Source organism: Salvelinus fontinalis, chromosome 4 (assembly GCF_029448725.1).
Source record: "Salvelinus fontinalis isolate EN_2023a chromosome 4, ASM2944872v1, whole genome shotgun sequence".
NCBI lineage: Eukaryota > Metazoa > Chordata > Actinopteri > Salmoniformes > Salmonidae > Salvelinus > Salvelinus fontinalis.
This window is the reverse complement of record NC_074668.1, coordinates 60,540,224-60,567,539: the sequence shown is the minus strand read 5'-3', so window position 1 is coordinate 60,567,539 and position 27,316 is coordinate 60,540,224. Positions and strand designations below refer to the sequence as shown.

Sequence of the window (27,316 nt, the reverse complement as noted above, 5' to 3'; positions counted from 1 at the left end):
GTTTGGATGAACACAAACGATGTAGATTTAATGCAAATACCCTTTTTTAATTAACACATCACCACAAATTATTACAATGAGCGCTGTTAGCATGAACTATATATGTAATATAGAATAGACAATTGACACCTATGATTGTAACGAACTATAAAAAATACTTGCTGGATGGCAGATATATTCATTGACAAAACAATGTAAATAAAATGTGCCCTCCCTAAAGCAAAATATATTTTCCCTGAACCTTAGATATGGCGTTTTAGAAACCGCATTACATGGCAACGCCGGAAATTTTGATATCGCACTGGGCTTTGGGCCAAAAGCTTGTAGGTTTTCAGACCACCACGGACAAGAGTAACCTAGGGGTGGAAATATCTCCTTTATAGTAAAAGCATTGCATTAATCGAAAATCGTGTTTGCAGGTTTTTAAAAAGCCTTTAATAAAAATGTCATTAAATTCTACGTCATTTCAAATATCAATATTTGACAAGAGTACGTCTTATATTTATCCAATGCCAAATCCGTGTCTTGTTTGCAAATAATTAAATCTGAGAGGCCATTAGGAATCTAAACATGGTACTTCCAAACGTGTTTCCCTACAAGCTGTCTAGGTTTAAACATATCTTAGCCTACAGAAAGTGAATAGCGTAATCAATTTATAGTGACGGAATTCGATTTCTTCCCAAGCAAAGTTATTTTATGTCTTCTCGGCTATAGGTTTAATCTCAGCCTCTGAATGTCAAAGAAATGAAACAATGATATTCCCAAATGCATTAAGTAACATCTTTCCCGGGTATTTTACACCTTGCTTTACGCTTGTTTCTAGCATAAAGCATCGCAGGTCAAGGCGCTGCTTTAGATCACTTTATGTAATCGGATCAGTTTGATTTTCTTCCATATCTTAAGCGAACAAGAGGTAGGTCTGTGCTTTTTGCCATTTTCTTTAATAAAACGTAGGCCAATGACATCCCCTTTCGTACCACCTCAATTCGAGTCTTGATTGTAACTTAACAGCCCTTCAGTGATATGGAGGTAGTCATTTTAAAGAGTGGGTAGAGGAATTGAGTGACACATCTATGGATATAGCATTCTATAGCCTAATTTCATCTGTCAAACAGGTAGGCCCACCTTTTTTTTCTTAAGGTTAGATATCTGTAACTGAACTAGACACAATATTATATTGTGACAGAGGTAGAAAATGTCACAAACTTCATCACCTCTTGTTGATGTGACACCCTTAAGACATTGACCAGCAGAACACAGGCGATAGAAAAATAGATTAGTGCAAAGTGAAAGATAGCGAAAATATTTTCGCTTTCACAACCCTAGGAACAAAGGCATTATAGTCTACCTGCTTCATACAGTAAATGACAGATTTTCCATAGGTATGCTACTCATATACAGTTTATATGCCTCTGTTAGCACTTATGAAGGGGAGTGTTTATCATTTAGGGAAGTGCTAAACCCTTTTCCCTCAAATGTTTCCCCATCTTCTTGCACTTTGCCCACTTGTCACTCTGTTCAAAAGACTGGCAGCCATCTTGACCCACACAGGGGTAGCCTTTAGCCTACTAGACAATTAGCCATCTGCCTCTTTTCCCCGCTCAGAAATCCTGTAGATCAGGGCTCTCCAACCCTGTTCCTGGAGATACCCTCCTGTAGGTTTTCACTCCAACCCCAGCTAATTATTAGAATCAGGTGCACTAGATTAGGGTTGGAGTGAAAACCTACAGGACTGTACAGTAACTCTCCATGAACAGGGTTGGAGAGCCCTGCTGTAGATCGATGCTGTTCTATATAGTTGGAGGAGGCTTCGCTCTGGGGGGCTTTGTGGGTCTAGCTCTCTCCGTTGACAGACTTGCAGAGTATCCGCAGGCGAGACATGACTTCGTCCCAGTCCAGGTAGGCTCCCTCCAGGTGTCTCACCCGGTCTGGGTGGCTCACATAGCTCTTCCGCCCATGGAGCAGGCGCCAGTTGTCAAAGGTGACCAGGTCGCCTGCAGGAGGAAGGATATGCCCACTCAGTACTCACCCATGATATACAGATATTTCAAGATGAAAGTTAAAACGAATAGGCTACCTCTCAAGTGCCTCTTCAGTATGTCAGATAAAAGATAACCAATAGTCATAGACGGTAAGTCTATCCCTACAACATTTGTAACTGCAATTAATGCAATATCTTACAATACAATTCCTATTGCCAACTTTTATCCAGGGAAGATTCACTTGAACTGCTAATGTTGAAGGGGCACACTCATGCACACACACACTAACCAGGCTCCATCTTGTAGGTGAGCATGTTTTCTGGCTGCGTCATCAGCTGGATGTAGGCCTTGAGGGAGCTGTAGAAGGCCTGGACCTGGTGCAGGGGGAGGTCCAGCACAGAGTCCCTGGTTGCATTGTTGTAGTTGATCCGTACCACCCGCCCATCACTGTCAACACTGCTCAGAGAGAAAAGGGGTGCCAATGTTAGTGAGTTTGTGTGTCAACCTTTAGAAACTATGAAAATGACTGCATGATGGACATCTAGGGTTTGTTGCATAATAAGTTGACAAGTGTCAGATGCTCATATCTGATACAATCATATAAGAATGATCAGTATTCGTAATTAGAAATTCCCACAGTGACCTTGCTTCCTCACTTAAAATCACCTTCTCACCCATCAGTTGAAGGCAATGTTCCCTCACAAAAAAATTGGGCACTGAGCAAATTTCACTGAGCAAAATTCTGTGCAACTTCCGGGCCAAGTTTACTGTGAACACTGAGGCTTTAACGCTTTAAGTTACAGTTTTAACAGTGGCCAAGTAGGTTACTGTGGGTATTTGATCATAATGTAGGCCTATTAGAGTGGCCTACCATCAAAAACCATGGAGAGAAAATGTATCCCATAACATTTTAACATGTAAATATTTGGTCTATCATTCAGCCTACAGTAGCAGCAAATGTGTGGTGTACAAAGTAGGTCTACATTCCATGAGACTTTTGGAAAAGAACATGCAGGGCTTGACATTAACCTGTTGATCCACTTGTTCTTCAGACAAGGAGGTGACTGAACATGTGTGGTTTGATGCAAGAAACCAAAAATAAAATGTTTTATTATTCCCATTCCACTTTACAGATAACCAGAAAAAGTATGCTACCCTCTACCTATTGGCTACTTAGCTTATTCAAGACCATCTCAAAATATAACACTGCCCCTTTAAGACATAAACAAGCTCTTTACCTGACTTGCTTTTCAAAGATGGCTAGAAATGCGCACATTTTGTGCTCTTGTATGAAGCATTGCTGACAAAAAAGTATCTATAACTGGGATAATAACTCACTAACTAGAAAATAATATGAACAAATGTGCACAAGTGGCTACATGAGCTCTCGCTTTGATCTAAAAACAAGCGCATCTACTCACGACTGCTCACGCTGTAAACACAGTCCAGTTCAAAGTAAATGGCACAGATCCATATGGCAATGTTTTTGCATATAGGCCTACTGAAGCTCTGATTGTTTATGGTGCACTGGTCTATCTAGAGTATGGGCCTGAGTCGTGCCTGTCAATGCAATTGAATCCTACTCCAAAGAGCTCTTCCTACAAGAAAATCTCTTGCACAGTTAGTTTTGCATAGTAAATCTTGCATAGTTCATTTTGTTTCTGTATGTTACATTGAAAGTGGCTAATATTGATTGATTCGAGCACAATTCCCATAGTAGAGTGAAATGTTGATAGTGTTAACTAAAGGGGAAACTCTAGAAAGTTGTGTGAAGTTCAATCTCGTGCTTCTCTGAGCGGGCTGATATTTATTCTGCGCACAGCTCCTTAGAGTGAACATTGGTTCCAGGTTGTGTATTATACATTGATTCTGCGGTTTACATTCTGAGCAGCAGATGGCGACACATATCTATCAAGCTCCTAAATCACATCCATGTAGCTTTAAGATAATCTTGAGAATGTAAGTGAGTGAGTGTCCGTATATGTGTGTATTTTGGTCCATGTGCTACCTGGAGCAGTTCTAGACTGACCTGTCAAGTCACATTAATATGTAAGCTGAGTGATGGCTCTTATGTGTGCAAAAAAACAGGCCAATGCATCCATGTCTTATGTATTTTAATGGTGTGGCGTTCACTCACTCTATGATGTGGTTCTTGGACTGCACCATGAAGTCACAGTAGTCAGACCCTGTGTCGGTGAAGTCCACCCGGAGGGAGGTGAGGGTCCTGAAAGCCTCGGGGTCTTCTCTTCTCAGTTGATCTGCCATGTGGAAGCCGTCCACCGCTTCACTCTCCCCACCCTCGCCAGCCTGGCTCAGGCAATGCAGGAACTGCACCTGCAAACAGCCATACAGGATATTAGTACTGTTGCTAACAGCCATCCCATACAGGATACATACATCTTACATGGGGTGGGGACTGTGTGCAGTAAACGGTTTAAATATATGCGTGTGCTTGCGCAAGAGTGTTTTATCCAGATGTGACTCAGCTGTCTGACTGATAGTGGGAAAATAGAGGATTAATGTAGATTTCATGAAGATGACGGTGGATCCTGTCTACTCACTCCAGGTGGGTAGTGCAGTGCTGGATAATCAGTGTGGAGACTGAGTTTGCCAGCGGTGTAGGCCACGTTGTTAGCCTGGGATTTGTCCTGCACCTGCCATGTGTGCCTGAGGAAGGAATGAGAAAAGTTAAGGTCTATTATTAATGATTATTAACTAATTATCTAATCACAAAAGGTGTTGAGAACTAAGGACCAAGGCATTGTCTTTGGAAACATTAAAAAGGTTCAAGAGCAACAGGACATGGATAAAGTTATTCATCGTCCTACATTTCTAGCATTTGTTAAATAGTATGCCAATTATACTAGGTGTCTTCTTTGCTCTTGGCATGGAGTCACTGTGCTCAAATATATGCAAATATGTGCCCTGGTTTTTTGTTGTGTCTCTTGGGTTGTTGATTGCGGAAGACTTCTTTTTTTCCTTTACAATAAACAAAAACTGCAGCTTCTTTAATGACATGTCTCTTGCTTTGGTTCGCAGCTGTTAGCTTCCTCTTACCTGAGCTAAACTGCTGGCTGTGGGATGCTTGTTGTTCCAACCTCAGCTTTATTGGCCCACGTGCAATCATTGGAAAACAAACTGGACGATCTACGAGTAAGACTATCCTACCAAGGGACATTAAAAACTGTAATCTCTTATGTTTCACCGACGTGGCTGAACGATGACAAGGATAATATAGAGCTGGCTGGCTTCTCTGTGTATGGGTAGGACAGAGCAGCTACATCTGGTAAGACGAGGGGCGGGGTGTGCGTCTATTTGTCAATAACTGCTGGTGCACAATGTCTAATATTAAAGAAGTCTTGAGGTATTGCTCGCCTGAGGTAGAATACCTTATGATAAGCTTTAGACCACACAATCTATATTATTCGTAGCCATCTATTTACCACCACAAACCGATGCCGGCACTAAGACCGCACTCATGAGCTGTATAAGGCCATAAGCAAACAAGCTTATCCAGAAGTGGCGCTCCTAGTGGCTGGGGACTTTAATGCAGGCAACCTTAAATCCGTTCTACCAGCATGTCACATGTGCAACCAGATGGGGGAAAAAACTCTACACCACCTTTTCTGTCACGGCCGTCGTCGGAAGAAGACCAAGGTGCAGCGTGGTGAGCGTACATTTTACTTTAATTTTAATGTCGCCAACAAAGCAAGAAACAAAGAAATGACCGTGAAGCTTAACAGGGCTAAGTGCCACTAGCAAAGATAACTACCCACAAATGTGAAAGGAAAAAAGGCTGCCTAAGTATGATTCCCAATCAGAGACAACGATAGACAGCTGTCCCTGATTGAGAACCCTACCCGGCCAAAACATAGAAAAACAAAGCGTAGAAATAAAGAAACTAGAATGCCCACCCTAGTCACACCCTGGCCTAACCAAAAATAGAGAATAAAAACCTCTGTATGGCCAGGGCGTGACATTTACTCCACATACAGAGACGCATACAAAGCTCTCCTCAGCCATCCATTTGACAAATCTGACCATAATTCTATTCTCCTGATTCCTGCTTATAAGCAAAAACTTAAGCAGGAAATACCAGTGACTAGATCAATACGTAAGTGGTCAGATGATGTGGATGCTACGCTACAGGACTGTTTTGCTAGCACAGACTGGAATATGTTCCAGGATTCATCCAATGGTATTGAGGAGTATATCACCTCAGTAACCGCTCTTACTACACCGGCTCTGACGCTCGTCGGATGTGGCAGGGCTTGAAAGATATTACAGACTACAAAGGGAAACCCAGCCACGAGCTGCCCAGTGACGCGAGCCTACCAGACGAGTTAAATGCCTTTTATGCTCGCTTCAAGGCAAGCAACAGAAGCATGTATGAGAGCACCAGCTGTTCCGGACGACTGTGTGATCCCGCACTCCGTAACTGATGTGAGCAAGACCTTTAAACAAGTCAACATTTACAAAGCTGCGGGGCCAGACGGATTACCAGGACATATACTCAAAGCATGCACGGATCAACTGGCAAGTGTCTTTACTGACATTTTCAAACTCTCCCTGACCGAGTCTGTTATACCTACATGTTTCAAACAGACCACCATGGTCCCTGTGCCCAAGAAAGTGAAGGTTATCTGCCTAAATGATTACCGCCCTGTAATACTCACGGCGGTAGCCATGAAGTGCTTTGAAAGGCTGGTCATGGCTCACATCAACACCATCATGCCGGAAACCCTAGACCCACTCCAATTTGCATATCGCCCCAACAGATCCGCAGATGGCGCAAACTCAATCGGACTCCACACTGCCCTTTCCCACCTGGACAAAAGGAACACCTATGTGAGGATTGGCTCAGCGTTCAACACCATAGTGCCCACAAAGCTGGGACTAAACACCTCCCTCTGCAACTGGATCCTGGACTTCCTGACGGGCCGCCCCCAGGTGGTAAGGTTAGGCAACAACACATCTGCAGCACTGATCCTCAACACTGGGGCCCCTCAGGGGTGCGTGCTTAGTCCACTCCTGTACTCCCTGTTCACCCACGACTGCGTGGCCAAGCACAACTCCAAAACCATCATTAAGTTTGCTGACGATACAACGATGACACAGCCTATAGGGAGGTCAGAGACCTGGCAGTGTGGTGCCAGGACAACAACTTCTCCCTCAACGTGACCAAGACAAAGGCCGCCCCCAGGTGGTAACAAACTATGATGGTCCAAACACACCAAGTCAGAATAGGGCATGACAACACCTTTTCCCCCTCAGGAGACTGAAAAGATTTGGCATGGATCCCCAAATCCTCAAAAAGTTCTACAGCTGCACCATTGAGAGCATCGTGACCGGTTGCATCAGCGCCTGGTATGGCAACTGCTTGGCATCTAACAGTAAGGCGCTACAGAGGGTAGTGCGTACGGCCCAGTACATCACTGGGGCCAAGCTTCCTGACATCCAGGACCTATATACTAGACGGTGTCAGAGGAAGGCCCAAAGAATTGCCAAAAACTCCAGTCACCCAAGTCATAGACTGTTCTCTCTGCTACCGCATGGCAAGTGGTACCAGAGCGCCAAGTCTAGGACCAAAAGGCTCCTGAACAGCTTCTACCCCCAAGCCATAAGACTGCTGAACAATGAATCAAATGGCTACCCGGACTATTTACATTGACCGCCCCCCTTTGTTTTTACACTGCTGCTACTCGCTGTTTATTATAAATGCATAGTCACTTTTCAAACTACCTCGACTAACCTGTACCCCTGCACATTGACTTGGTACCGGTACCCCCTGTATATAGCCTTGTTATTGTTATGTAATTATTTTTCCATTTGATTATATATATTTTTTTTTTACTTTAGTTTATTTAGTAAATATTTTCTTAACTTTATTTCTTGAACTGCATTGTTGGTTAAGGGCTTGTAAAGAAACATTTCACGGTAAGGTTGTATTCGGCGCGCATCTGATTTTTAAAAATTTGATTTGATTGAATGTATTGGGTAATACCTCAGGCTTAACATCCCCTGGATGAATTTTGGACTGAGGCCCACCTACTAAAACTCAATTAGGTTGCATGTCCATAAAACTTTTGGTTAATCCAGACTGAAGGCAACAATAGCGAGCGTAGCGTTCAGTCTGGTTTAACCAGGCTGTCCATGTTATCCTCAGTATACAAAAGGAGCGGATAGTTGAGAGTAGCAATGGGTTTCTATAATTAGGATATTTAGGAAAAATCGGACATGATGGCAAAGTTCAAACGCACCCTAGTGAATCTGCTGTGGTTGAAATATAAAGCTGTGTGGAAAATGCAGAGCTTTTAGAAATTGTATGACCGTGGTTTGGCTTAAGATTGTATGAAGCTAATACAGTCAGAGGGCATGGTTTCTCACCCATAGAATGTCAGTCTTAGGTATCCGATCCTCTGGCTGAGGCGGGCCACCTGACCCTGCTCCACCGGCGCCCCCTTCAGGTAGACGATGCCCACGCGGCGTAGAGCCAGCAGCCAGGCCAGGGCGGCCTTGTCATCGTGGAGGACCTCCTCGAAGTTGGCCGTGGGGATCCGTAGCTCTGAGTCCCAGTACATACGCTCTGAGAGAGCCAAGGAGATAGATGTACTTCATTAACCGTCATGTATCGTATCATTGTTTGTCAAAGTTCCCAGGTTTCCAGAAATTCCAGTTGGAGGTTCCCCAGAATCAGGAGGGAATGAGTAGGGAGGGAATCCTTCACCTGAAAATCCTTGATGCAGGATTTCTGAAAAACTTCTCCGGAATTTGTCAACTTCAGAATTTTGCAATACAACATTTCGGCCATTTTCTACCAATGTTGACAACTGACAGTTTCTGCTCTGTGCAGTGATTAAACTGCCTGGGGTGCAGGTCGGGGACAGAACAGAATGCTTGTTTGCCTTGGTGTAGGACAGCTCAGGTTGTCACAACCATATGGACACATGGACAGAAACCACAGCCTGTCAATGGACAATGGACTCTAACGGCAATATGTCTTATGCTCCTGGACACAGTCTGTACTGTCTGTACATAATGTGTCTGTGTCCATGAAACGTTTCCTCCAAGGGATAGGAGGGAGAGAGGGAGGCCAGCTCGCTATGGTTGGAATACTCTGTGAGGAAGACGGGGAAGGGGGAGAGAGGGGTGAGAAGAGTCTGCATTTCTCGACTGACAGCAGTGGAAAAAGCCTCCCACCGCTTCGCTTCGCACCCAGCTGGCTTCAGCCCTTTTTCCATAGAGGCTCTCTCCAGTGGCTCCTGCATTGCAGACACAGCTGCCGAGCACATTTAGTGTGTGTGTGTGGGTACAAAGCTAGTGTTAATTAATTATTCAAAAACAAACCAAGGGGGTACAACAAACCTCTTCAGTGGCAATTCATCAGGATTAAGTAGAGTAAAAATCCAAAGAAAGATGTTAGAAAGCTTGACTTTGCATCAACTCAGTTGCCGTAAATATTTGTGTGGGGTAGTCAATGGATTTTGCTCCGTGAGTACAGCTACGGTAACGCATGGAGTCTCTGTGTGTGTAGGGGCTCATGCAGGAAGAGGCTGCAGCTTGATTGCCACCCCTGGGGAATGATCCTCTTTTCAGCTGAAACAATGAGTCATCGAGATACAATGATACCCTTCACTGATACTGATGACTTAAACCACAGCAGGTTTTTTACATCTCCCTTCACGCTGTCATCTCCCCAAAAACTGTAGCATAGGTCAAAAGGTAAACTAACACTTTATTAAAGGCTGGCTGATGTTGAGGGTCACCGACGAAGAGAAGGTTGAAGTATGAGGAACTTCTAGAATATAGGCTAGTTCCTTCCAATATTCTAATGTTACAAGTACTCCCATGAAATCAGACTAGCCAATAGATACCATTTGACCAGCTAGTATGTATCCGCACACAAAGGGGGACATAAAGCTCTTGGCTAGAGGCAGAACGGTGATTCAGGGACAACCCTGAGGTTTTTGGATATCACACATGACGGAGTAAGCCATAACAGCGGAGGTAAAAGCATGTCATATCGAATTAGGAGTTTTGGCTGAACTTGCCTTCCCCCCTGTAAGTGGACGTTTTCTTGTCTGGTAAACTTGGCTAACATCACTGGTTATCTCCTGATTGACTCAAGACCAGTACTCACTACCTTCACTGTTATGTTTTGAACCAAGTACCGTTATGTTGTGAACAAATCAATTTCAATCCTTAAGTGACAAGAAAAATAAAGAGAGAGTAAAGAGAGAGGAAGAGAGAGCGAGAGAGAGTGGAGAGTGGAAAGGAGCATAGAGAGAATCAGAGAAGAGAGAGGTAAACCCAGGTAGGCCCTTTAGTGGGTGATGGATGGGGTAAGAGAGCGGCTGGCTGGGCAGTGGGCCCGGGCTGGGAGGGTTCAGATGGTGCAGGGCCCAGAACGTTCTGCTCGGTTATTGCCGTGTAATGCTTGACACTCAAATTCTCACCAAGCGCAAAATCGCTGCTCTGATTTCCTGGAACGTGTAGCGTCGGTCCACCAAGCCAATTAGCGATTAGTCTCCCTGACTCTTGCATAGTTTCCAGCCGGGGTTAACTGAGATACACACAGCCTGAGATTGTGTGTTTTGAGAGAGCTAGTTCCTGTGTCTGTCACAGTATGTATGTGTATTAGAACCCAGGAGTTTTTATCTGACACTATTATACTTGTGTATGTACGTGTTATCTGTCTGTTTGATGGGAGTGTGTGTATGCACACAGGTTTATGTGAGTGTATTCGTGTGTGCATAATGCCTTTCCTCCCTTACGTTGGTCTTGGTCTGCTGCTGTGGCTTTTCCAGACAAGGAAACCTGAAGCTGCGGCTCCTGTTGCTGACGGCAGTCTCTCTCTCTCTCTCCCCCACCCCCCGCTCTCTCTCCCCCACCCCCCACTCTCTCTCTCCTCCATCCCCCGCCCTGTCTCTGTCTGCTCTCCTCTGGAGCTGGAAGCTCTCTCAACGCTCTACTTGAGTCGTGGTTCTCCAAAAAGCTGCTTTGTGTGTAAGCAGGGTCTTTCACAATTCTAATCCACTAGATCAACTTCCTCAGACGGTCAATTGTGGAGTTCAGTCCTTCTGATGGCCCTCTGTTTCGACTGGAGGAATTAGACGCCGTATTGTATTTGTTGTAAAGGCCTTCACAAACATGGTGGCATTCATCAGTGCTTTCATTGCAAAGGGGGCTGATGCCAGTGAGTGTGCCCACTACAATTATCAGGACAAGCTTGCAGTTGTTCTGAAATTTTAGATGAATGGAATTGTGTGGTATATCGGCCAGAGGAATGTTAACATCTAGTGGAATACGGAGGTTTCCGCAAAACTACTACAATCCTGCATCCAATCATGTGAGAAGTGAAGTCACATAAACACACAGTCACACACACACGTCACCTGCGGTGTATCACATTGTAGCTGTTATAGTCCTATTTACAAAGAGTCTGTCTTAAACTGACGTGGCACAGCTAGTCCTTCTCTGGAGAACGCTCCCCACCCTCCGTCCAATACAACAAACTAACCTTTCTCTGTTTAATGGAGAAACCTGCACCACAGAGCCACCTCTGCCTTCTCAGCTTTAATAACACAGTGTATACAGTGTTCTTACTGGAACTCTCAAGGACCCCTAATACCTACCTCTGCCCCATGGTACTTTTTATAGATATGGAAGACTTGGATAGGAGTCAGCAATAATAGCTTGCCCTTCTGGTTTTAGCTCGACCTAGCACTCAGATGGGCTGGATGGAATTTCCCCATGTTGCTTACACCTATTCAGTCCTTCCAGATCTTTAATATCATTTTCCCTCTCCTGAGCAGTAAAGCTGAACTGAGCTGAACTGAGCTGTACTGTGCTGTGCTGACCTGGTTACACATCCACTTTAGGATACCACACGCATCCAACTGTGTGTGTGTGTGTGTGTGTGCGCGCGCGCGCATGTGCTCAGCGGGGAGATTCATCTTCTTGATAGACAATCAGTGTGTGTGTGTGTGTGTGTGTGTATATGGAAATGGTGAGGTTTGGGGAAAGATGCGTGTTTTTCCATTGATGCACCACTACAGCTATGTTTTCAGGAGCCTTGTTTTTTTAAACTGATGTGTTCTCACGCATCGCCACAAGAGCACATAGGTCCAGATGGATTCTACATTCATGAGTCAAGGAAGACACAGACTCCCATTAAGTCAAAGGAAAGACATATCAGCTGCTGTTTGGATGAGGAGGAACCAAGTCCCATTAGGACTAACTGAGGCCCAGTCATGCAGATTATCATCACATTCAGACAGTTTGCTAGTTGAACTGATGAGAGTATTATACAGTGCCTTGCAAAAGTATTCATCCCCCTTGGTGTTTGTCCTATTTTGTTGCATTACAACCTGTAATTTAAATGGATTTTTATTTGTATTTCATGTAATGGACATACACAAAATAGTCCAAATTGGTGAAGTGAAATGAAAAAAAATAACTTGTTTAAAAAAATTAAAAACTGAAAAGTGGTGCATGCATATGTACTCACCCCCTTTGCTATGAAGCCCCTAAATAACATCTGTTGCAACCAATTACTTTCAGAAGTCACATAATTAGTTCAAGTCCACCTGTGTGCAATCTAAGTGTCACATGATCTCAGTATATATACACCTGTTCTGAAAGGCCCCAGAGTCTGCAACACCACTAAGCAAGGGGCACCACCAAGCAAGCGGCACCATGAAGACCAAGGAGCTCTCCAAACAGGTCAGGGACAAAGTTGTCGAGAAGTACAGATTAGGGTTGAGTTATAAAAACATATCAGAAACTTTGAACATCCCACGGAGCACCATTAAATCCATTATTAAAAAATGGAAAGAACATGGCACCACAACAAACCTGCCAAGAGAGGGCCGCCCACCAAAAATCACAGACCAAGCAAGGAGGGAATTTATCAGAGATGCAGCAAAGAGACCAAAGATAACCCTGAAGGAGCTGCAAAGCTCCACAGCGGAGATTAGAGTATCTGTCCATAGGACCACTAAGTCGTACACTCCACAGAGCTGGGCTTTACGGAAGAGTGGCCAGAAAAAAAGCATTGCTTTTTACTAAAATGTAGCTTTTTGGCCATTAAGGAAAATGCTATGTCTAACGCAAACCCAACACCTCTCATCACCCCGAGAATACCATCCCCACAGTGAAGCATGGTGGTAACAACATCATGCTGTGGGAATGTTTTTCCATCGGCAGGGACTGGGAAACTAGTCAGAATTGAAGGAATGGTAGATGGCGCTAAATACAGGGAAATTCTTGAGGGAAACCTGTTTGTCTTCCAGAGATTTGAGACTGGGACAGAGGTTCACCTTCCAGCAGGACAATGACCCTAAGCATACTGCTAAAGCAACACTTGAGTGGTTTAAGAGGAAACATTTAAATGTCTTGGAATGGCCTAGTCAAAGCCCAGACCTCAATCCAATTGAGAATCTGTGGTGTGACTTAAAGACTGCTGTACACCAGCAGAACCCATCCAACTTGAAGGAGCTGGAGCAGTTTTGCCTTGAAGAATGGGCAAAAATCCCAGTGGCTAGATGTGGCAAGCTTATAGAGACATACCCCAAAAGACTTGCAGCTGTAATTGATGCAAAAGGTGGCTCTACAAAGTATTGACTTTGGGGAGGTGAATAGTTATGCACGCTCAAGTGTTCTGTTTTTTTGTCTTATTTCTTGTTTATTTCACAAGAAAAAATATTTTGCATCTTCAAAAAGGTAGGCATGTTGTGTAAATCAAATGATACAACAACCCCCCCCCGCCCCCCCCAAAAAAATATATATTTAAATTCCAGGTTGTAAGGCAACAAAATAGGGAAAAATGCAAAGGGGTGAACACTTTCGCAAGCCACTGTAGACAGTGAACCCAGTGAATGCAATATGTATGCCGTTAAGTAACTATTTAAAAAAACATTCATACTTGTGTTCATCTCTAAGCCAAGCTAGTTATCAATGTCTCATTAAAAAGTGATAAACAATTCTATTTTATTTTATTACCATTTACAAACATGGCTTGCTTGCTAAAACTACATCAGAGCAGAATGTTCCACTTCTTAGTGGCCAAACAAGGAGTGTTTTAAGGACAGTCTTAAGGATCTCTCGTTATACCACTAACAACTGGCCCAGAGTCAGATTAGGCCTGTTTATCTCATGAAGGGATGCACTCCAAAATCTGCACTGCAGGGAAGGGAGTGACTCAGTAGGCACTATGGTAGTGACTAGAGTTCGACTGATTATGATTTTTCAACGCCGATACTGATTATTGGAGGACCAAAAGAAGTCGATACCGATTAATCGGACAATTTTTTTATTTATTTGTATTAATGACAATTACAACAATACTGAATGAACACTTTTATTTTAACTTAATATAATACATCAATAAAATCAATTTAGCCTCAAATAAATAATGAAACATGTTCAATTTGGTTTATATAATGCAAACACAAAGTGTTGGAGAAGAAAGTAAAAGTGCAATATGTGCCATGTAAAAAAGCTAACGTTTAAGTTCCTTGTCCAGAACACGAGAACATATGAAAGCTGGTGGTTTCTTTTAACATGAGTCTTCAATATTCCCAGGTAAGAAGTTTTAGGTTGTAGTTATTGTAGGACTATTTCTCTATATACCATTTGTATTTCATATACCTTTGACTATTGGATGTTCTTATAGTATTGCCAGTGTAACAGTATAGCTTCCGTCCCTCTGCTCGACCCCTACCTGGGCTCGAACCAGGAACACATTGACAACAGCCACCCTCGAAGCATCGTTACCCATTGCACCACAAAAGCCACGGCCCTTGCAGAGCAAGGGGAACAACTACTTCAAGGTCTTAGAACGAGTGACATCACCAATTGAAATGCTATTAGCGCGCACCCCGCTAACTACCTAGCCATTTCACATCGGTTACACCAGCCTAATTTCGGGAGTTGATAGGCTTGTAGTCATAAACAGCTCAATGCTTGAAGCACAGGGAAGAGCTGCTGGCAAACGCACGAAAGTGCTGTTTGAATATATGCTTACGAGCCTACTGCTGCCTACCACCGCTCAGTCAGACTGCTCTATCAAATATCAAATCATAGACTTAACTATAACATAATAACACACAGAAATACGAGCCTTATGTCATAATATGGTAAAATCCGGAAACTATCATTTCGAAAACAAAACGTTTATTCTTTCAGTGAAATACCGGAACCGTTCCGTATTTTATCTAACGGGTGGCATCCATAAGTCTAAATATTCCTGTTACATTGCACAACCTTCAATGTTATGTCATAATTACGTAAAATTCTGGCAAATTAGTTCGCAACGAGCCAGGCGACCCAAACTGTTGCATATTCCCTGACTCTGCGTGAAATGAACGCAAGAGAAGTGACACAATTTCCCTAGTTTAATATTGCCTTCTAACCTGGATTTCTTTTAACTAAATATGCAGGTTTAAAAAAATATACCTTTGTGTATTGAGGTATATTGCGCTTTTGTTAAATCATCCCTCGTTTGGCGAAGTTGGTCTTCACACAGTTCGCAACGAGCCAGGTGGCCCAAACTGCTGCATATAGCCTGACTCTGTTGCACAGAACGCAAGAGAAGTGACACAATTTCCCTAGTTAAAAGAAATTCATGTTAGCAGGCAATATTAACTAAATATGCAGGTTTAAAAATATATACTTGTGTATTGATTTTAAGAAAGGCGTTGATGTTTATGGTTAGGTACACATTGGTGCAACGACAGTGCTTTTTTTACGAATGACCTTGTTAAATAACCGTTTGGCGAAGTAGGCTATGATTCAATGATAAATTAACAGGCACCGCATCGATTATATGCAACGCAGGACAAGCTAGATTAACTAGTAATATCATCAACCATGTGTAGTTAACTAGTGATTATGTTAAGATTGATTGTTTTTTATAAGATTCGTTTAATGCTAGCTAGCACCTTACCGTGGCTCCTTGCTGCACTCACATAACAGGTAGTCAGCCTGCCACGCAGTCTCCTCGTGGAGTGCAATGTAATCGGCCATGATCGGTGTCCAAAAATGACGATTACCGATTGTTATGAAAACTTGAAATCGCCCCTAATAATCGGCCATTTCGATTAATCGGTCGACCTCTAGTAGTGACCAAGCAGACAGTGCGTAAAGGTGTTGACACATTTACTGGCAGCAGTCGGTGGAGAAGAGTCCAGAGGAAGATGTGTGAGAATAAACTGTGGCCTGTTGGGTAAGCCAGCCAACACTGCTTCGTCACCTCACGGTAGGTAAAAGGCTCAAAGTACACTGGCCAGAAAGTGAGAAAACACCACGTCACTCACCGAGGATACTCCTTATCCTCCTCAAGCATTCAAAGAGACCTTAAGGACACAATAGTGCCAGTTTAGAGGCTTTATTACTGTTCACAGGAGGCGGCAAGTTGGAACATTTGATAAACATACAGAAGGTAATGATTACTACACTCTCAAAATAAAAGATGCTATCTAGAACCTAAAAGGGTAATTCGGCTGTCCCCATTGGAGAACCCTTTGAAGAACCATTTTTGGTTCCAGGTCGATAATGCCTAATAATAATGGTAATAATAACTACACTACTGTTGGAACTACAGTGGCAAGAAAAAGTATGTGAACCCTTTGGAATTACCTAGACTTTTGCATAAAATGGTCATAGATGAAGATTAGATCATATTTTAAGTCACAACAATAGACAAACATAGTCTGCTTCAATTAATAACACACAAATGATTGGATTTTTCTTGTCTATATTGAATACATCATTTAAATATTCACGGTGTAGGTTGGAAAAAGTATATGAACCCCTAGGCTAATGACTTTGCCAAAAGCTAATTGGAGTCAGGAGTCAGCTAACCTGGAGTCCAAGAGAGCGGTTCACACCAGACATCCCAAGAATATTGCTGAACCGAAACAGTTTTGTAAAGAGGACTGGTCCAGAATTCCTCCTGACCGTTGTGCAGGTCTGATCCGCAACTACAGAAAACATTTGGTTGAGGTTGTTGCTGCCAAAGGAGGGTCAACCAGTTATTAAGTCCAAGGGTTCACAATGTTTACACGGTGTGTTCAATAAAGACATGAACACATTTTTGTTTGTGTGTTATTAGCTTAAGCAGACTGTCTGTCTTGACTTACGACCAATTTATGCAGAAATCCAGGTAATTCCAAAGTGTTCACATACTTTCTCTTACCACTGTACTTCAATATAAGAGAGCGATCCAATATTTCCCATGCAGGGGTGATTGAAACAGATCCATAAAATGATTGAATCAGATCCACAGCCCCCAAAAGCCACATCTCCAAGACAAGGGTTTCGGAAACCGAAAATGACTATGGTACCATTCCTAGAATGCCTTAGGAATAAGAAGACAAAACAACTTGCGGTTGCTAAGGCCCTCGGTAAGATAAACAGGAAGTGTAAACACTAACAAATATAATGATGACAAACACTGCTTGTAGATTCCAATCTCCCTGTGCACAAAACAAGTCTTTGAGTGTTTGTTTGTATACTATACACACACTATGGCTTCAAGCTCTAGCCTAGATGATTGAGTGAGGTCAGAACCAGACCTGGGTTTAAAATATTACTTGAAATAATTAAAATACCAATGCTGTGCTCGACTGAGCTTGCATTGCATAATACAACCAATGGAATAGTCTCAAAAGTGCTGACCCCACTCGCCTGGCACTCCAGGCAGGCTCAAAAAAGCCTACTATTTGAATCCAAGACTGGTCAGAACAAGGTCCCCTCAGTTGCAGAGAGAGTTGAGTTTGGCTTAAAAATGGTGTCTCTAAGCATCCACTTCCACTAAGCCTCCCTATAATCAGTATTCCATATGGCAGAGGCAGAAGAGGGGAGTTGAACAGGACTGCACACAGACTTTACCCCATGCCGAAGGTCTCAGGGTCTTAAGCTATTTCACATACAGCCACTGCATACCTCAGCGATGTAGTCTGGTCTACGTGTGAAAGCGACATCCTCTGGGCTAGAGATTGACAGCTTGCACACTTTGACAGAAGCAGCCGTGTCTGGGGAACACCATATCATTGGAAATGATTGGGGCACGTGGACCCGGAGGTTGGTCTAATGGTCAACACAGCCACCTCCGGACTACATGTGCCCCCAACAGCGGGGGTTCAAATCCAGCTTCTATACTGTCCATTCTCCGAATCTCATTTCTATGCTGTCTAAATAAATGAAAGATAAATACGTTTTATTTAAGTAAATGGTTAGGGGGAAACTCCTAATTCCTACTGACACTAAAGGACAAAAAACAAGGGAGTTGTGATTCAGTCTGAGAAACACCTCATATTATCATATTGACCTCGGCGTCTCCAGCGGGTGCTACACTTTCACAATCTTACCCGTCTTCTAGGAAAACATACAGATGTTCAAAACTAGGCCCATATATGTGAGTGGAAAGAGAAAGAGAGAGAGAGAGAGAGAGAGAGAGAGAGAGAGAGAGAGAGAGAGAGCTATAGGGAGCTAGGTAGGGATGTGAACTAAACTTGAGTAACAAAACTTCCATATGTGAACATTATTTCACCATCCATCCATCTAAAAATGTAAACTTTTCCATGGTTTTTCGGCAGGAGGAATTTCAGACCAGACCTCAGGAGGATATAATTAAACCCAGAGACAAGGGGGCTGGTGTGTGTGTGTGTGTGTGTGTGTGCACGTGCACGTGCGTGAGAGAAAGAGAGAAAAAGAAAATGCACAGAGCCAGACAGAACATGAGCTAAACTCTGTCTGCTAGGAGCACTCCTGGTGTCGAGCTAGCAACAGTGGAAGAACAGAAACCCTGCACTGACAAAGTGTGCGTGCGTGTGTGTGTGTGTGTGTGTGTGGGGGGAAGGGGACCTCTTACACTTGTACTAAAGGAGAGAGGGGAGAAGGGGGGGTTGCTATCGACACACTGCCTTTAAATCACTCGAGTGGAGACAAAGCAGGAGCCACTCAAACCTGTGGGTCCTTCAGGACCACGTGTGGACATACCATAGTCTCTCCTCATTTGAAATGGAGCTACAGCTTTCATTTCACTTTTACTACTGCCTTGTACACGGCTTCTTTCTTCTTCTTTTTTTACATAGACTGACCAGGTGAATCCAGGTGAAAGCTATGATCCCTTATTGATGTCACTTGTTACATCCACTTCAATCAATGTAGATGAAGGGGAGGAGACAGTTTAAAGAAGGATTTTTAAGCCTTGAGACAATTAAAACATGGATTGTCTATGTGTGCCACTCAAAGGGTGAATGGACAACACAAAATATTGAATTGCCTTTGAACAGGGTATGGGTAGTAGGTGCCAGGCGCACCGGTTTGAGTGTGTCAAGAACTGCAGTGCTGCTGGGTTTTTCACGCTCAACAGTTTCCCGTGTGTCTCAAGAATGGCCCACCACCCAAAGGACATCCAGCCAACTTGACACAACTGTGGGAACCATTGGAGTCCACATGGGTCAGCATCCCCATGGAATGCTTTCGACATCTTGTAGAGTCCATGCCCTGACGAAGTGAGCCTGTTCTGCAGGCAAAGGTGGGTGCAACTCAATAATAGCAAGGTGTTTCTAATGTTTTGTACACTCAGGGTGCATTGAAGTGTATTTATGTTTTTTTTTTTATGGCATGTGATTAGATTCATCCTGCTCAGTTTTAGAGATAACAGATTATCAGCAATGTTAATAAGGTCAATGAGATTAAACTTAGTTTATAACTGTGTGTTTCTGTGTGTGTGGGGGGGGGGGGGCATGAAACCTATTGGATATGCAACAGATATTACAGAAATGTTATCTTGGATGTTAGACTGTTAATCTTAAATATGTGTGTGCTCAACCCTTAGCTAACCAGCTGACCATTTAGATTTGTAAAAAGCATATACTGATATACAGTAAAAACCCTTAATATCAATAATGGTTTTCTAAATTACTTGTGGCCTGTAGCATATGTTTTTTAAAAAACTGAAAATTCAGTTTGCATTGCACAAAGAAAATGCCAATCAAAACGTAACAATGGAATTTGCAGGATTCTTGCTTTAAGTACTGTATGTGGGCACAGACCCTTATTTTATTTTTCAGAGAAACTCTTCAGGGATATTTTCAAGAACGAAAATCCTTTATCTCAATGGGTCTTCAGAGTTACGCAGGAGTCAGCTACTGCTAGACTAGACTGGAACGGACACTGTCAGCATGACTGAATTGGCAATGTGTGTGTGTATGCATGTACTGTACTGTAGCAGTGAATTTCAATAGACAGAGACACATGCTCAACCCAAACTAACAGCTATGAAACTATATAGGCCCTACCAGTTTGGGATTGGATCACAATCAATAATTAAATAAACAAAGGATTTATCCTGATTTATTCCAGAATATCTACTTTCAGCAACAGTAGGGAAATTGCCATATAGCAGTCCTAGGCGTAATAGTCTTACTGTTGAGGAAGAGCTCCTCTTGTAGGGCTTGTCTGGCAGCAGGAGAGAAGCACCGTTTCCTCAGCCATTCTGGGTCAAACTCGCTGGTGTGCTGGTCCGGCCACACTATGGACACCTGAGGGCAATCACAGAGGTTGGTTAAGGGTTTGCATGAGAATCCCAAACCTTCCTTAAAGGCAGCTCACACTAGTGTAGCACATGGGGATGTGTGAAACTTGCTCCTCAGCCTGAAGTGTCCCCATTTGCGCCAGCGAATAGCTAGCTTTTTGTGTGGTGCCGACTGGTAAGACACTTTAAGAAGGCGGTCACGTGTGCTAGCAAGGCAGAGGTCCCGAGTTCGCACCAGGTATGGGCCGAGGAAGTGGTACTCGCTAAGCAAGCAGCGTGATGTCCTTTACAGTGTTTCCTAGTGACTCAGTGGTGCCTAGTGACTCTGATCTACAGTTGCGCTCAGCTCTGTCGGTGTTGAGTAAGTTTGAGGAGTGAATGTAGCACATGTGGATGTGTGAAACTTGCTCCTCAGCCTAAAGTGTCCCCACTTGCACCAGTGAATAGCTAGCTTCTCGTGTTGGGGCAACTGGTAAGCAGCGTGAAATCCTTTACACTAGCAACAATATTGCCATCTACACTGAACAAAAATATAAACGCAACAGGTAAAGTTTTGGTCCCGCTTTTCATGAACTGCAATAAAAAGTGCCCCAAAATTTTTCATGCGCACAAAAAACGTATTTCTCTCAAATGTTGTACACAAATTTATTTACATGCCTGTTAGTGAGCATTTCTCCTTTGCCAAGATAATCCATCCACCTGACAGGTGTGGCATATCAAGAAGCTGATTAAACAGCATGATCATTACACAGGTGCACCTTGTGCTGGGAACCATAAAAGGACACTCTAAAATTTGCAGTTTTGTCACACAACACAATGTCACAGATGTATCAAGTTGAGGGAATGTGCAATTGGCATGCTGACTGCAGGAATGTCCACCAGAGCTGTTGCCAGAGAATTGAATGTTCATTTCTCTATCATAAGCCACCTCCAATGTCATTTTCGAGAATGTTTAACCGGCATCTCATACGCAGACAAGGTGTATGGCACCATGTGGGCAAGCGGTTTGCTGATGTCAACGTTGTGAACCATGTGCCCCATGGTGACGGTGGGGTTATGGTATGGGCAGGGATAAGTAACGGACATTGAACCCAATTGCATTTTATCGATGGCAATTTGAATGCACAGAGATACCGTGACAAGACCCTGAGGCCCATTGTTGTGCCATTCATCTACCGCCATCACCTCATTTCAGCATGATAATGCACTGCCCCATGTCGCAAGGATCTGTACACAATTCCTGGAAGCTGAAAATGTCCCAGTTCTTCCATGGCCTGCATACTCAACAGACATGTCACCCATTGAGCATGTTTGGGATGCTCTGGATCGACGTGTTATGACAGTGGTTTTCAGCACAGCCATTGAATAGGAGTGGGACAACATTCCACAGGCCACAATCAACAGCCTAAATCAACTCTATGTTAAGGAGATGTGTAGCGCTGCATGAGGCAAATGGTGGCCAGATACTGACTGGTTTTCTGATCCACACCCCTACTTAATTTTTTTGGGTATCTGTAACCAACAGATGCATACAGTGGAGCAAAAAAAGTATTTAGTCAGCCACCAATTGTGCAAGTTCTCCCACTTAAAAATCAAACCAAGCTGCCCAAACACACCGCCCGGGCAACGAAGGAGTGGCTTCGTAAGAAGCATTTCAAGGTCCTGGAGTGGCCTAGCCAGTCTCCAGATCTCAACCCCATAGAAAATCTTTGGAGGGAGTTGAAAGTCCGTGTTGCCCAGCAACAGACCCAAAACATCACTGCTCTAGAGGAGATCTGCATGGAGGAATGGGCCAAAATACCAGCAACAGTGTGTGAAAACCTTGTGAAGACTTACAGAAAACATTTGACCTCTGTCATTGCCAACAAAGGGTATATAACAAAGTATTGAGATAAACTTTTGTTATTGACCAAATACTTATTTTCCACCATAATTTGCAAATAAATTCATAAAAAATCTTACAATGTGATTTTCTGGATTTTTTTTCCTCATTTTGTCTGTCATAGTTGAAGTGTACCTATGATAAAAATTACAGGCCTCTCTCATCTTTTTAAGTGGGAGAACTTGCACAATTGGTGGCTGACTAAATACTTTTTTGCCCCACTGTATCTGTATTCCCAGTCATGTAAAATCCATAGATTATGGCCTAATACATGTATTTCAATTGACTGATTTCCTTATATGAACTGTAAATCTTAGAAATTGTTGCATGTTGTGTTTATATTTTTGTTCTGTACAAAATTAACTTAAGTGGAGTAAGATGAGTGCCATTAGACTGACACTGATATAAGGTAAGTTTTACATTTTCCTCCTTATGGTTACATTTAGAATTGGGGAAAGATAAGTTGATCCAAGATCTGTTACCTTGTTGTTGTCAGTGACTTGGACACGGTCGACCCCAGTGTGGATGTCCAGTTGGGAGAGCAGCAGGCTGCGCGCCTGGGCTGACTGTAGGGTACACAGCGGGCATTGACAGTTGTCCCTCAGCCATGTGTACGGGTACAGGCTCTGCCTGCTGTCCTCCCACTCCACCTCCAGTTGCCTTTCCTGCTCCAGGGCACGGACCTGCCTCACCCCAGGGCTGTTCCCCAGAGCAGTGGAGGGGAGCGGGGTGGGTGCCTGGGTCCCATACCCACGGAGCTGCTTCCAGATCCGGTGAAGAGAAGGAGATGGAGAGGTGGCAGCTGTGGCAACTGCCCATCTAGGCCTACCCTCAGCCCTCAAGGCATGGCAGGCCAAGATGGAGCTTCGGTTGCACATGCTCGGCAGAGTGCATCGTGCTATAGTGGTCTTCCACATCCTCGAACCAGGACCTCCGGATGAGCTGCTTCTCCAGAACAGAAGGGGTGTCGGAAGAAGCAGGGGAATAAGAAGGAGTTTATGGAAGGGTTTAAAGTTTCAATGGGTGATTATTGCTGCATTGGTTTATTATACTTTACGTCACCTTCTTATAAATGGCCTCATAAAACATGAGGAAAAAATACAGCCAAGCAAGTGCCAGTGTCCTTCACAGTCACAGCCATGGAAACTAAGACACATCATTAGGTTTATCTGATGTTCTGAAGACTTTTTATGCCAAGACACGCACCAGGACAGTACACTCTGGGTTCCAAGTCAACATAAATATTCCAAAGGTTAATAAGGTTACAGGTCAGGACACATGTAGACCTGTATTACTTGTTTTTTTACTTTTATTTACAATTTATTTAGAACTATTGTTTTAATGTTTTGTATTATCTAGGCATATTTCACCATAAATGGAACTGAGATGTTTTAAAAATGCACTTTCATTGAAATTGTTTTGATTTCAAATAAGCTACGGTAGTTATATAGGCAAAATGTGTTATAATACTAAATGCACCTTGCTACCACACTGATGAGAATAGGACCTTGCAACTTTTGGTATCCAAAATTGCTTTCACCTGTTATTACCCATTAATTTATGTGGAGACAGGTAACAAGGGCAAGGTGACCGGAAACTATACCGAATATACACAGTGTAGCTATTCCCTCCGCAAGGCAATCAAACAAGCTACGTGCCAGTATAGAGACAAAGTAGAGTCGCAATTCAACAGCTCAGACACAAGAGGTATGTGGCAGGGTCTACAGTCAATCACAGATTACAAAAAGAAAACCAGCCCCGTTGCGGACCAGGATGTCTTGCTCCCAGACAGACTAAATAACTTTTTTGCTTGCTTTGAGGACAATACAGTGCCACTGACACGGCCCGCTACCAAAACCTGTGGGCTCTCCTTCACTGCAGCCGAGGTGAGTAAAACATTTAAACGTGTTAACCCTCGCAAGGCTGCAGGACCAGACGGCATTCCCAGCCGCGTCCTCAGAGCATGCGCAGACCAGCTGGCTGGTGTGTTTAAGGACATATTCAATCAATCCTTATCCCAGTCTGCTGTTCCCACATGCTTCAAGAGGGCCACCATTGTTCCTGTTCCCAAGAAAGCTAAGGTAACTGAGCTAAACGACTACCGCCCCGTAGCACTCACTTCTGTCATCATGAAGTGCTTTGAGAGACTAGTTAAGGACCATATCACCTCCACCCTACCTGACACCCTAGACCCACTCCAAACTCGTCATCAAGCTTGAGACCCTGGGTCTCGACCCCGCCCTGTGCAATTGGGTCCTGGACTTCCTGACGGGCCGCCCCCAGGTGGTGAGGGTAGGTAACAACATCTCCACCCCGCTGATCCTCAACACTGGGGCCCCACAACGGTGCGTTCTGAGCACAACGGTGCGTTCTCCTGTACTCCCTGTTCACCCACGACTGCGTGGCCATGCACGCCTCCAACTCAATCATCAAGTTTGTTGACGACACTACAGTGGTAGGCTTGATTAACAACAACGACGAGACGGCCTACAGGGAGGAGGTGAGGGCCCTCGGAATGGGGTGTCAGGAAAATAACCTCACACTCACACTCAACGTCAACAAAACAAAGGAGATGATTGTGGACTTCAGGAAACAGCAGAGGGAGCACCCCCCTATTCACATCGATGGGACAGAAGTGGAGAAGGTGGAAAGTTTTAAGTTCCTCGGTGTACACATCACGGACAAACTGAATTCGTCCACCCACACAGTCAGCGTTGTGAAGAAGGCGCGGCAGCGCCTCTTCAACCTCAGGAGGCTGAAGAAATTCGGCTTGTCACCAAAAGCACTCACAAACTTCTACAGATGCACAATCGAGAGCATCCTGTCAGGCTGTATCACCGCCTGGTACGGCAACTGCTCCGCCCACAACCGTAAGGCTCTCCAGAGGGTAGTGAGGTCTGCACAACGCAGCACCGGGGGCAAACTACCTGCCCTCCAGGACACCTACGCCACCTGATGTCACAGGAAGGCCATAAAGATCATCAAGGACAACAACCACCCGAGCCACTGCCTGTTCACCCCGCTATCATCCAGAAGGCGAGGTCAGTACAGGTGCATCAAAGCAGGGACATAGAGACTGAAAAACAGCTTCTATCTCAAGGCCATCAGACTGTTAAACAGCCACCACTAACATTTAGTGGCCGCTGCCAACATACTGACTCAACTCCAGCCACTTTAATAATGGGAATTGATGGAAATTATGCAAAAATGTATCACTAGCCACTTTAAACAATGCCACTTAATATAATGTTTACATACCCTACACTACTCATCTCATATGTATATGTATATACTGTACTCTATATCATCTACTGCATCTTGCCATCTTTATGTAATACATGTATCACTAGCCACTTTAAACTATGCCACTTTATGTTTATATACCCTACATTACTCATCTCATATGTATATACTGTACTCTATACCATCTCCTGCATCTTGCCTATGCCGTTCTGTACCATCACTCATTCATATATCTTTATGTACATATTCTTTATCCCTTTACACTTGTGTGTATAAGGTAATAGTTGTGGAATTGTTAGGTTAGATTACTTGTTGGTTATTACTGCATTGTCGGAACTAGAAGCACAAGCATTTCGCTACACTTGCATTAACATCTGCTAACCATGTGTATGTGACAAATAAGATTTGATTTGATTTGATTTATTGCAAGCGCGAAAACATTGGTCGTCACTAGTTATCACAGCCACAAAGTCATAAACCCCGCCTATTTCTACAATTTATCTTCTTAGATGTTATTTTACACATAATCCTAACCTTAAACACACTGCTAACCTTAATCTTAAATTAAGATAAAATCAACAACAAAAACTATTTTTGTATGATAGCACAGCCAGATCAAAATTGACTATCTAGTGGAAACCACAATATCTCGCGATACAATAGAACAGTATTATCCAAATATTTTATTTGTGCATGTTTCCGCTTTGGAATCTAGGTGAAAGGTCAAAACAATGAGCAAGTGTCCCGAAAGCAACTAGCGCTAGAGATTTACAAAAATTGCTAATATATATATATATATGTAATAGATATCCAAATGTTGTTGTTTTGAAACCTTACAAACTATATATTTTTAACTATTTGTTCTTATGCGAGTCTGAACTGCTAGGCTAGCTTTACTGTAGCTATCTTCTACTAGTTACCTACTAGTATTACCATTTAATTTAGCTTCCAATGACAAAATAGTTGCCATTAGACGCTCGCTTGCTGACATTAATTGAAGGATTTACAAAAAGCACGTGTTTGTAGCGAGCTAGCTAGCATTAGCTATCGTTAGCAAATATCCCATTCATTTTTGTGGAGACAGGTAACAAATGATTTACCTAGCTTTCACTACGCAACAAGACATTCCAGTGACAACACATGCTATATTTACCCGCAACATTACAATATGTAGTATCTAAAATATTATGAAAAATGTATTTACCTGTTATTTTGTTAGGCTTTTAAACTTTTGAATGTGTTTTGTCAAGGAAGCGTCTATCAACAACGCAGGTCATGTTAGCATGTAGGTGAATGACATAACCACTGTCGTGGCGTCAGTGGATTTTGCTGAGATGACATCAAGGCCAATGCACATTTATTGATAGCCACAGACCAGTGTTATAGTGTCCCAATATCAAGGTTGAGAACTTAGGAAGTCGGTCACAATTAGAATAGCTTAATTAATCATTAAAGAAAATGCATATCATTCTCCCACTCGGTTTCCATATTACAGAATATGGCAGAGCAATCTCTTACCTCTCAGCTCTTCAGTTGTGTCAGTGATACAGTTTGGACTTGTCCAGTGTAGTTTGTCAGTAACAGGTTGAATTAAACTAGCCTGTGAGCTGGAACTGGGTACAAAAGCTGCTTAACACTATATTCACATCACTCAGAACCCTG

General features: G+C 43.3%; 1 protein-coding gene across 3 annotated transcripts; it reads right to left on the bottom strand.

Annotated features, from left to right (window-relative positions):
• Positions 1–26: 26 nt before the first annotated feature.
• On the bottom strand, positions 27–26,985 carry LOC129854115 (gamma-butyrobetaine dioxygenase-like). 3 transcript variants are annotated; one of them, XM_055920841.1, is made up of 8 exons: positions 26,859–26,985; positions 22,894–23,359; positions 20,422–20,536; positions 8,370–8,568; positions 4,544–4,649; positions 4,120–4,316; positions 2,272–2,438; positions 27–1,994 (listed from the first exon to the last, which is right to left on the bottom strand). In XM_055920841.1, the coding sequence occupies exons 2-8, from the start codon at positions 23,326–23,328 to the stop codon at positions 1,834–1,836; spliced, it is 1,380 nt and encodes a 459-aa protein (XP_055776816.1). In that variant the 5' UTR covers positions 23,329–23,359; positions 26,859–26,985; the 3' UTR covers positions 27–1,833. The 3 variants fall into 3 exon arrangements, with proteins under 3 accessions (XP_055776816.1, XP_055776815.1, XP_055776817.1); XM_055920840.1 differs by having other exon boundaries at positions 22,894–23,356; XM_055920842.1 differs by having other exon boundaries at positions 22,894–23,353.
• Between the last annotated feature and the right edge of the window lie 331 nt (positions 26,986–27,316).